This window comes from Pieris brassicae, chromosome 3 (assembly GCF_905147105.1).
Source record: "Pieris brassicae chromosome 3, ilPieBrab1.1, whole genome shotgun sequence".
Taxonomy (NCBI): domain Eukaryota; kingdom Metazoa; phylum Arthropoda; class Insecta; order Lepidoptera; family Pieridae; genus Pieris; species Pieris brassicae.
In genome coordinates, this window is record NC_059667.1 from 3,485,065 (window position 1) to 3,498,087 (window position 13,023).

The following is a 13,023-nucleotide window of genomic DNA, read 5'->3' on the forward strand; positions in this document are numbered from 1 at the left end:
AATTCAAAATGTACATGAAAATGTTATATTAGCTTCTAATATTAAAAGTTGTAGTAAGTATATATTACTACATAAGTATTTATAGGGATATAATATCTTCTGAAGAAGAAGATACTGTGAATCAATGTGCCAAAAAACTAGTAGTTGTATATTATTAGATAACTTTATATAAGTAGAAATAATTATTTTTAGCAATGTCGCCGATGTAGGCATCAAAGTAGCATCAAAGTATGACAAGAAAACAAAAAAGCTTACATGACTCTAAATAGTAGGTCACGTCTTGAATGGCTGTAAAACATTTTGCTCTCATTACTTCAAATCAAAGTTTACCACAGACTATATAACGTAGCTAATGTATTCAATTGTCATTGTTATTTAAGAATTCCTATTTTAATTTTTTAAATGTCGACACAAAAATTTAATGAATTATTTTATGTTGATTAAGTAGGTCGTATAAATAAGTAGTGCGTGTAAATTATATTTAAAAATATATTCCTGAAAGTCACACCTTGAAACACTTGCTTCAATTATTAAGGTAATATTCCTTTAAGAATTAATGAAGATTATTTTGTATGTAGGTTATTTATTACCTTACAGCTAATATTATCGTTTTTTGTTTGAATTTATTGTATGAGTAAGGTAATTTTATAGCACAGATTATAACTGAAGGCGCGAAATTTTTATAATAACGAGAATCGTCCATTGGCGCTTTATTTGTGTATTCTAAAACCATACTTATAAAGTTTATATATGAACTGTCTAATCAATATTATTTAATATTTAAAACGAAGTAATACGGTTTTTAAAATCCCTTATATATCGAAGCATTTTTGTTTTGCTTTTTACTCAGAATGTTATTAAGAGAACTTATTTATAGTAGTCCGTGTGAAGTAAAAGACTTTTAATACATTTTCTGAGACTAAAGTTGTTTACTTTAAGGGTGAGATTTAAAAACTATACTTATCTTGGGCGATGACTATGTCAAAATCTAATACATTTTTGAGAAGTTAGCCTTTTATAAATACTATAATAACTATACTTTTCACATGATTCTGGAATATATATTATTGTTTGCTTAAAATGTGCGTATTTCCTTTTATAGATTTTTTATTTTAAAGCCAAAGTAATTTGTGATTATAATAAGCAATAAATATAGAATAATTGTGATTAATATTAAGTGTAATATAAATCTAAATAATAATTATTTAATGCGAATAAATAAATAAGGATTTAACATTTATATCTTTTTCATTGATATTTATGAGTTTAAATTATCTGTACCCACGTACAGTAACATAGCCTCGAATGCTACATTTTTATCTATACTAATAATATAAAGAGGGATGTAAGTATGTTTGTAATGAATTGGCTCAATAAGTACTAGACCGATTTTAAAAATCCTTGCACTACTTGAATGCTACAGTATCACTAATTAATATAGGCTATTTTAATTGCAAGAATATGAATAAGGATCCCTACTAAAACCACAATAAAGTTACCAAAGCCGTAAAAAATGCATATAAAATATCTTTTACCGCATGCGCTGCGAAAACTCTTGGTGATAGAGAAAAAATCACAATATTAATGAACATATCAATATCTACCATGTCCCGATAGCATTTGTCTAACTATTGTAGTTTTGTCACGTATAACTATTTTATAACATTTTAAAATCTAATACAAATTCTGACCAACATCAGTTATTTATACCTTTGCTTAATCCTTACCTAAATAAATGTGAAATGTTTTTAAAAATAACTCGTTGATGTCATTTGTTATCATTATGTTTTCAATCATCAAGTCCCGTACACAAAGAGAGCCAACGATGCACTATCGCTTATACGTTTAGGCCAAAATGTATAAAAAATAATGTATAGTAGTCGTTTTCTTAATTACGGAACTAACGAACTTGCGTTGGATATCTAAATAAGTTAACACACAATGTCAAAAGCGACATCTTGTACAATTTGTTGAACTTATCAGATCATATTGTTGTGTTTGGTTTTGACAGATTCACATATTTGGAAAAGCGACATCTACTAACATTTGTCAAAAGTATATCAGAATACTTAGTTTTGTGTTTGACTATGACACTAAAATATTTAGTAAACAGACATCTAATGAAACACTACGTAACTACTAGATGTATTATTAAAGTATTTCTACTGTAAAGTATGTTGAAAATTTTCGAGAGATGTCACTGTATACAATACTTGAATACGACCCAAATTGAGATCAATGATGCACATTATGCACTCGCCACGCTATCCTGTTAAGAAGTTCAAACACAATGACGTGATACTTGATTTTATATAAGACAACACATAGAACGGTAATCGCTCTGTTACTGAAGTACATAAATCAATTAAACGATTTAAGTAAATTATAATTATTAAAATCAACAATTACGTAACTATTAAAATATTTTGACTGAAGACCCTGGCATTTCCATGGAAACAGCCGTGTAGTTTTCTTCTTCAAACGCGAATTAAGTTCGATGGTGATTTTTGTATGGAGATGTTTTTAAATAAAACTCTTTGTTGAATCTCGCAGTGGGCTTAAGGGCATTTACAGCCCAGGTCGGGCTGTTTTTGCGAGCGTAGCTCGGCCGAAATGGGCGTTTTACCCGTGACAAGGGCAAGGGCGTCTCCTGTGAGACTAGGACCACAGCTTGGGCCGTGGAGGGGTGGTCAATCGTCTAAAGGGCAGGATCTGGCTTTAATGGTTTAAAACATGAGCTTATATCTAACATTACATTAAGGGTAGTGGAGTTGCGATGCTAACAAAAACTAATTTAACTCATCTAAGGGTGATAAACCTAAGTGACACAAGTATCAATATATCAAGTATCAATATTCAATACAAGTGAAGTCGACCTTTTTGGACATTATCGGAAACAAGAATATTGTACTTATTGCAATTCATGAGCCTTCACGTTGAGCACGGGCATGTGTTTTTGGTGCCATGTATAACATTTGCTTAACGCTTCTAATTATTTACTAAAATATTTATATGTAACTTGACTAAAGTTAGGTTACATAATACGCGTACTTTTTTTATAATTACGTAACCTACCAATCAAGAATCACCAAGCTTAAGAAAGCTAGTCGTAGACTAATATGCACATCTTTGCTTATAACTAGAATTCAATTCTAAAATAGAAAGACAAATCATACAAATATTTGGGTTTATTTAGAAGAGTTGTATTTATTATACGACTTTCGTCAATTTGATTTTCTTCAAGTGTTTTCTTCACCATGCGATTTTAAATTTGCTTATACATACGTATAACATTGTGATTCACAGCTGCGCTGCAGTCTGGCAATAAAAAGTGTTCCGAACCCTATACAAGGACCACTCGTTTGTTTATTGTGTTTTAGGAACCAGAATATCATCCAATAACATTCATTTCAATTTTGTCAAGCATTTGTTGACACTGACCGCACATTGATAAGCGATAGCATGCTTATCAATTCGTTATCTCCGTGGTATGCGGAGTATTTTCTCTTTATAAAGATTTATTATACTACATTAACAAAACACTATATGTGTTTAGTGTTTTGTTCTTACTAAATAAGCGCGTTCTCCTACTTTGCCCGCTTATGCTAAACGATTATTGCTTTATTATGACACTTGTACAGAGTTACAAATATCAAATAATAATGAATCGCAAAATATGTTGCTAAGCCTTCTTTAAGTTCTCTTAAAGACGGATGTACCAATTTCAGTATATTTTTTTCTATTCCTTTATTCCTGAGGAAGGATAATGGAGAACAAGTATCAGTCTATAGGGTAGCATAGCTAAATGTTACATATATGTTGGAATTTAGCTACTTTAAAAGACAATAGGGCGAAATGAAGTTCGCGGTTAGTGATTAAATTAATATTAATTTGTTATAGTATCTAATATTACATATCAGATTAATATGGTAGGAAATATGGTTTTGGAATGTGAGCTTTTATCATTTTTTTCAATTTTTACTTTGACGATTCATCTATCGATCAAAAATCAGTCGTAATTGCTACGAATCGTAGTTTCTACTATATGTTATACGTTAAAAGGTGAAAGAAATTTAGACATTAAACTTTACAAACCTAAATTACGAGGTAAGCTACATAATGGAACCCCGTTGATGAATATAACCCAGCTTCAACCAGTGAGGTACACAATTTAAACTACCCACCCCATTTTACCCCACAAAACTCCTATTATAAATGCGAATGTGACTTTTCTTACTAACCACAAAGATGTGTGTAGATTTTTTGATAAATTCAATCGTGTATGTATTCGTAGTGTTTATTTATTAAATTTGCTAGACATATAGTTTTATACAGACCTCTCTCGTTTACATTCTTATTTATTTATTTATTCATTTGGGAAACAAACAGATACATCTCTTAAAGTAGAAGTCAGAAAAGAAATATAAACAGAAGAATTAAAGCATTGGATATATCCACAAAAAGTTTCACTGATAAAAAGCAAATTTTATTCTTCAAGATAAAGAGCAAATTCCAAATATTCCGGCATTCTGTATCCACTTACACTTACACACGCTTTAGGTTATATACAGACATTTGGTATACGAAAACTGGGTACATTCCCATTAAACACGACTGACACTTGAAAATTAGCAAACATGGTAAAAGGCCGGCAACGCACTCGCAAGCCCTCTGGCATTGTGTTGACCTTGAGTGTCCATGGGCGGCGGTATCACTTAACATCAGGAGAGACTTCTGCCCTTTTGACTGTTCTATTAAAAAAATTAAAATATGATTTCTAAAAGACCAAACGCTAATTTACGTAGTTCCTATTGGAATTGTTAATTTATTATAATCGCGTGAAGTAAAGTGACTTTTCAGATTTATTATTTAACTCCCATTCAGAAGTAGCAGTTTTATGATTGTATTTATAAGCGATATATGTGAGCAATATCACGAAACTAATTTAAAAAATCATTACTAGGCATTTAATAATTAAATATTCGTTTGTTTATCCTTGACGTTGCCATAAGAACGTCCTTGTCGAGGTAGTTGGTACCTAGTACCTACATAGTACCTAGGCACCAAGCGATACGACGTTTAGTATATAGAGAGACCTACAGTACTGAGAGAGCGACAGCCGGATAGTATAGGGAAAGAAACTACATGTTACTTTACTTTTCATAGAGTATAAAGTCAATACATGTTTGACATAGTCTTGATAGTTCGCGCTAAGTCTCGTTTCTGGATTATTCCCAGAGACTACATTTTTTGTAGAATATATATGATACTTTAATAGTCTGTTTAAGCAATCAAAAACGCATTTGCGAAAATTTTATAATGTTTATAGGAAGTGAACGTGTTTTTAAAGTAAAAAAGTAAATATAAATAATAAAAATGATAACATGTAACATAAAGCTTTTTTACGAGTGAAGACAAAACTAGTATTATTGGGTAAAAAAGGCAAAAAAAATCAATTTATTTTGGGGTTTTAAAAAGCGATATTTATTTATTTGTACTTCCATAGCATAATATACAACATTATACATATAAAAAAAAACAAAAAAAGCAGGTTACATAAGTTATTAGGCAACGCTTTTCCAGGCAACCCTAATATGGAACAATAAAAAAAAAGAAACACATACACCTTCTGTATGTAAAGTACAAGAAGTGCATAATTAATTAACAAAAAACTCAAAATAACATGAAACTATACCTGAAATGAAATAAAGTAAAATCTAAAGAAAAAATATAAATAATAATACGTATAAAAAAAAATGTCAAAGCTAATCCAATGGTTAATTAAGTAACAATTAATATATATAAGTAGTAGCTAATTACAAGGCAGAACAAAAATTATCAAGAAGATTTTTAAATAAATTTAAAGATTAAGCTCTGACATCAATATTTATATATTTTAATAAGACTATTTTGATGTTATGTGTGATTAACGATGAGCATAGTTATTAGTTTACATCGCCACCTAAGGACAATGTATGACAATTTTTACGAACTTTTCTTAAAGGGTTTATTCGAATTGGTTCGGAAATACTTCAGTGGGCAGCTGGTTCCACAAGTTTAAATCCAATAAAATTGATTGCTTTAATCAATCATATTTTACGGCAATTACGTAATCTACGTCCATAGACAATTACAACAATTATTGATTTTGAAAGTTAACTCTAGCCTCCGGGTCGTGTATATTATAAATTTCATTTGGGTCAAATAAAAAACTGTTTATCTGACATATTTCTATATACTACATAAATAACATGCGAAAGCGAGACAGCCGTATGCTGGCGTCCCGGTCGCTCACACCCTCCGCGAAAGCCTGAAAATATCTATTGATTATCGTATACGTACTGTTGGTATGTATAGCCCGCCACCTCTATATTATGCCGACAGCCGTTGAGTGCCAATTTGTTTGAAGAACGACTGCAACTACAATAATATGCGTTTAAACTTTTAAATTATTAAAAAACTTCTTAAAATAATCGAGAATTCATGACATTATTTGCTCATAACGTTTTTATAACCAACTTTTTTTAATGAAGTTTCATTTTGCATAGTATCGAAATATAACAATATTTTTAAGCTTTGGTAGGGACGGGCAAGATATTATTTGCGTCTAAAACTTACCGAAGATTGAAAAAGGAGCAAATGAGCTTTCTTTAACAATATTTTTTAACACACGCGTTATTTATATCCTTATGTATAATAATTATAAACCATTTATTTGCACAGAAAGTACATGCAGAATGAATTATAATTTTAAAAAACGCATAATCAGCCATATAAAAAATAGGCATGCAAATGTCATATTAATTATCGTAATTATTATAATTATACAAGGAATTTGAATTTCTTATTAAATTCAATTATTTCTTCAGCTATACATTAATCAGTACTAATACATATTATAAAGTTAAACTGTATGTCTCAACACAAATCTTAAAAATTCATAGGTAGTTTTTTTATTTGAATATTCCATGCCTTTTTATGCAAATGAAACCGCAGGACGCAGGTAGTGATGGTAGAACGTCAGAGCAATTGAATAATTGAAAAATTTGGTCCTTTTAAAATAACATACATATTCAGTGTCGCAAATTTGACTAAATATCCTTCCTGCCTGCAGCATGCTTTAGTGTAATACTTACGTCTGTCAGATGGTCCGTCCTGCAAGTAGAGGTCTCGTAGTAATAGGCCTCGGGGTCTCGTGCCTTCAACTCAATTCTGTTTCTCCTGATTATGGGGACCTCTAGTTATAGGAGTTGGTAGGATATTCCCAAAGAAGCCCATAATCACAATTAGCACACTGAAGAAAGATGGGTCGTCTCTTGTATTAGTCCTTGAGCCCTATTAATTATAGAGATAATAAATCATGATATTTGATCAATTTCTTGTTTACTTCAGTCCCTCCACGTGGTTGTTATTTCGAACTGTTTGTAATTTTATTATAAGTAATTTATCTCTGGTCCTTGAGTGTCAAATTATCGCGAGTCGACTGTAGTTTCATTTCGTATAAGAAACTTCGATTGATTTCATAATCAAGATGTGTCGTGGATCTATTTTTATTTGAACGCCGAATGTTTCTCTATTCATGTACGTAAACATTTCACGACTTTTTGATCTCTTATTAACTATTCTCGTATTAGAACTTGCGCCTGTTGGCTTCGCACGGCTTGACATTCATATTTAATATTTACGAAATAAATATAGATTATTCAGGGCATAGCATTATAATCATAAAATAAAACAATAGTTTGTTTATTATAGAATACTTGGTAATAGGGCATTACAATATACATATAATAAAAATAAAGATAAATCATTAAAACCTTACTAAGTTCGACAATTGGCAATTATTATGACCAGTGTGCGGTCGAATTGGTGTGAATGTGTAATTTTTTCTCCATAAGTGATATCTGAAACTTAAAGATTATCTTATAAAGAAAAATTTAACAAAACGAATTCAGACAGATTTCTAAAAAAAGATAAGCTTGTAGCTCTAATACATACCATAAAACAGGTATATTAATACTAATTACTAATGAACTAAATTAGCGATATTATTCTAAGTATTATTCTATAGAAATTCTGGAATTATATTCTAAACGTAATAGGTTTACAAAAGCTTCCAAAAAAATTCAAAGAAATACGACTGACACTGACAAATGTTGCAATTTCTTTACAGAATAAAAACAAAAACAAATTTAGCATGTATGGCAGTATAGTCAAAAGCCTGCCTGCCTGTTTAATGACACAATAGAAAAAATCTGTGTAATATTGTCTACGTCTATGTAGTTCACAAAAGTAGATTACCTTGAATTACAAAAAGCTATTTTTATAACGACCGCTCCACTAATGCACACACCTATCGCGTCATTCGCATACTTTTAAACATCTCAAAATATAATTTCGTGTATGCTGTCTCCACGGTCCAGCGGTTAAAACGCAAAAAACGTCATACAGTGCTCCATAACTTGTCATTAAAACTGGTTAATGAACGATAATAGGCTAGCCTTGCAGAATCATGCAGAATTTTGAATGTTTTTGTAATAAATAATATCAACCTAAAATTCGCTTGAATATTGAATAAAAGAACATTAAAAATTCACCGAAACATAGAATACTTAATTTCTATATTATAACCTATGGACAATTTTATAATCCATAGTATTTTTCTGGGTTTAATATTAAATTTATTTTGCCACTCGATGAATATAGTTTCTCGCTCAAATTAAACTTTACGATAGATTTTTGAACAAATACTTATGTAAACATCTTACACAATATACGTAGAAACGCAACAATATTACATAATAATTACTTTGTATTATCTCTATACATTCCAATAATATTACACAGACATGACAGTTATGCTTTAAAGCTACCCATGAGCAGGTAATGAAAAAAAGGTTAGTTCATATTGTAATCCCTATTCATCACAGTCCAACGTAAGCATAAACTAGCAACGGAGTTAAAAACCATTTATTTCATTAATTTTAATTCAAATGCCAGCAACGTAACTGACAAAACTACCTGATGACCATGGGAAACTTTACTTTGCATGTGAAGAACCTGAAGCTCTGGGTGAATTTTTTTGCTATTATCTTTTGCAATAATCTCAATTTTTAATCATAACAAAACAGGTAGTACGAAAAATATGCATAATTAGTTACATTAATTATTATTTTAGCCTATATATATCAATACTTTTCTTATTGCCGAGTTTATTTTTTATCATATTTTAGGTTACGATGTAAATAAAAATGTAGTAACAAGACAATAGACTAGATAATATACGTCAAGTCCATAAGTAATTAATTGTTACAAAATCATTCCATATGTACCGCAGCTATACACCAATCATTCAAAAATTATAACGGACCAAGTACGTACTTGTGTATAGAGGGAAATTTAATTTAAGATTTGATATTATTACTACCTAAGTCAAGAAACGGTTTGCGCCTGCGTGAGACCATCGCACCGGGTGAACGAGGGGAGGGTCGCAAGGCCGGGGCGAGGGAGAGGGGAGAGCGTAACGTCACAACGAACAACGCAGCTACTATACGGCTAAATTCAAAAGCGTTCCAATAGCACGAGTCGTAGGGGTTAATATTACCTCTGTCCCGGTCGCATTAAAACTTGCCTGCGTCGCTCGAGAGTCGTCCAACGACCAACACGATTGACGATTACGCGAAGCTGAGTACCGAGTTGGGTGCAGTAAAAGTGAGCTCTCTCCTCGGCATATCGTGTGTATAAATTCTAAATTTCTGTTGTGTTCCACAAAAAATGTCAATAACGACAATTATTTTGTCAGATGTGACGTCAAGCTTAAATATTTTATGTGGTACGTTTTAATCAAAATAAATAATTGGAGTAGGACGCTTGCTCAAAAGCTAGTATGATAAAACGAGCTCTATTGTGAAGAACATTAAGGTGATGTTTGTGTGTTTGCTACAAATTAAAAGTTATGACTAAGTATTGGTGGCAATGCTAACTTGTGATATGAGCTATATTTTGATAGAGAATATATGTGTGATCATGATGGGCTGGAAAATGCGATCCAACGACAATCGGTGAAGGTGGAAGCTACAGTGTTTGTAACAGGTACCGGTTTGAATTTATCATTTTGTTTGAATTATAAAGCTCGAGTTTGTATTATATGGGAAAGCTAATTCTGTTTGTTAAATTACGTTTTGTATTCTATCTTATTCTCTCAACATACCTATGTTTAATACACATTAATATTTTAATTCTAATAAGTAGGGACTAAATATTTTGAAAGACAAATTCTTGAATAATATTTTCACAAATAAAGTTTGAGGAACCTCTTTATATTTTTTATTATCTTTTTTTCTAGATAACAATGGATGGAGATAGTTCAACTTTTCAAAAAGTAGACTGTAGCACTGCGCCCATAATGGAAGACAGAGAAGAGGCAGTTCCACCTGTGATAATTGAAGAAAATTGTGTCAGTGATGTAAATAGTGAAGATCTTAGTAGTAATGATGAACAAAACGGTGGCAGTGTTTCTCAGTTTTATGAGAGTAGTGATAGTAAAGTAGATTATGCTGTAAAAATAGATGATAATGACACTTTAAGTGACGTAGATGATATCAAAACAGACACTGCGTCAGCGGATAGTGAAGATTCCGCTTTGGGTAGTCTTCCACCTGATTCTACACTTAACGATAGAGAAGAAGATGCACAAGATAGGTCAGATGGAAGCGATTCCGGCCTTGGATCAGAGACAGTAGAAGATGCGAAGTTACCATGTTTTGATTTAGCATTGCCGTCTACAAGTGACAATAAGAATAATAACACCGAAGAAGATGCTAAACCTTTAAAAAATATAGAACATAAGGAGACCCTTCACCGTGAGAACAGTGAAAAAGAAAAAACGCATACACCTCTTAAGAGCAGTCTAAAAAGAAAATTACAAGACGACGAAAACAATTTAGAACCATTTCATAAAAAACGAAAAGAAGGAATAAAATTCGACAATGTCACAGTGTTTTATTTTCCAAGAGCACAAGGCTTTTCTTGTGTGCCATCTCAAGGTGGGTCTACATTGGGTATGGAATGGCAACACACACACATACAGATGTTTACTTTGGCCGAACACGCCCTGGAACAAAGAAGATTACATCGACAGCTATTACAGCAACTGAAAAATGAAAGACATTCTATGTCTGGTGTTTCACTGTCCTCCAGTGAAGATAGTGACACAGAAGAAGAAGCAAGTGATATATCCGAATCAGAATTAGATTTAGATAGCTATTATTTCTTACAACCAGTACCTACGCGGCAGAGACGAGCGTTACTTCGAGCAGCAGGTGTGAGAAAAATTGAAGGTTACGAAAAAGACGAATGCAGAGATATCAGAACGTCACGGGAGTTTTGCGGATGTGCATGTAAAGGCGTCTGTAATCCAAATAGTTGTTCATGTAGCTTAGCTGGTATTAAATGCCAAGTTGACAGGCTTAATTTTCCGTGTGGTTGTAGTAGAGATGGATGTGGAAACACAACAGGGCGTATCGAGTTCAATCCTATAAGAGTGCGAACTCATTTCATTAATACTCTCGTGAGATTGGGACTTGAAAAAAAGAATGAAGAAAGCCAAGAAGCAAAACGCCAATGGGTAGCGCACGCTATGACCAGTGCTCCACAAACTATATCTCATGTATCATATGAAAAAGAGCACTGCCACAATATTCAAAGTACTGCAGTACATGGTCATAATTCTACAAACTCGCAAATAGAAACTTGTGTAAATCCAGGGGCATTTGCCAACATTAACAAAGATACCGCGAACACATCCAGAAATGGAGAAAATAAAAATTTAAAGAATAATCAAGACGTACACATATTAAATTTTGATGACAAATCTAACCATAGAAACCTCGACCCCTATACGTCAAATATTCTTCAAGGAAAAGGTCCGCCTTACTCAGTACCTAATACAATGAATTTTAATATGTCGAATAATTTACAAAGATATTCATGCGATCTGAATTACGCTTACGAACGACGTACGGACCACGGTCATGCTTTTAAATCATTACAAAGCTACTCCGCAACAAGCTTTGAGGAATTCGCTCAGAATTCCCACATATCAATGTTCAATCCATATGGCCACATTTACTCAACAGAGTACATGCATAAACCTTCAACGAGTATGTCGGAGCACAATTTACAATACCACGACTTGACTCATAATAACTACGAAATTTACAAAAATAACTGTGAAAGTAGCGAGGACAAATCAGATACAAATTACACAGCCCTAATGCCATATCAATCTAGCAATAAGTTGCAATCGGTAGATAATGATGAGAATTGGTTTAGTCAGAACACGCTATTAAACTTGGATAGTGCTGAACAAACCACACAAGACACTTGTGACGCGTCACAGCCCACGCAATCTGATGGAACCACGAATGATGTTTCGGAAAATTTTGGTGAATTAATTAAGAAAACTATGGTAGAGTCTGTTATTGTGTAGATGAATTGTTGTATTTAATACTAACTATCATGTTATTAAGTTTTTAATTATACTAGTTAATAATGAAATACTTTTTATTTCCAGTAGTCATGTATTTTATAAGTAGGCAATGATAAAATACAATCGCTACAAGCGAGTAGCTCTCGTTATTGTAAACCTTTTACTAGTCAGAAAAAGCTTATAAAAACCCTTTCCTTCAAATTTTCAACAATATCAAGAGCGAAACGTATTTGTTCAGCTGAGAATAAAACCGAAATAAATAAAGTTTGAAAACAATATTCAAATCAAATTAACACTGACTTACGGCGTATATCGTGTATATTTTATAAACCTAACGAATGAAATAGGTGATGATATACAGAAAAGACTATATGCGACCCGTATATACTAAAAACATAATAGAAGAAAAAAATATTATAATAATTTTTTCACATATAACATCCTTATAACAAATATTGTTTTCGTTACTGTAACAAAATTAACGTCTTTAATTATTTATAATTGTCTGGGGTTAGGCTAAGGTTAAGAGACCC

The 13,023-nt window shown here is 32.0% G+C and overlaps 1 protein-coding gene across 1 annotated transcript; it reads left to right on the plus strand.

Annotated features, from left to right (window-relative positions):
• Window positions 1-9,628: 9,628 nt before the first annotated feature.
• On the plus strand, window positions 9,629-12,552 carry LOC123707343. Its single transcript, XM_045657335.1, has 2 exons — window positions 9,629-10,092; window positions 10,346-12,552. Exon 2 carries the CDS (start codon window positions 10,352-10,354, stop codon window positions 12,488-12,490), a length of 2,139 nt encoding a protein of 712 aa, XP_045513291.1. The 5' UTR covers window positions 9,629-10,092; window positions 10,346-10,351; the 3' UTR covers window positions 12,491-12,552.
• The last annotated feature ends 471 nt before the right edge of the window (window positions 12,553-13,023 follow it).

Bases quoted from the DNA above. Each gene is read 5' to 3' on its own strand.
- LOC123707343 (XM_045657335.1), top strand. From the start codon at position 10,352: ATGGATGGAGATAGTTCAACTTTTCAAAAAGTAGACTGTAGCACTGCG.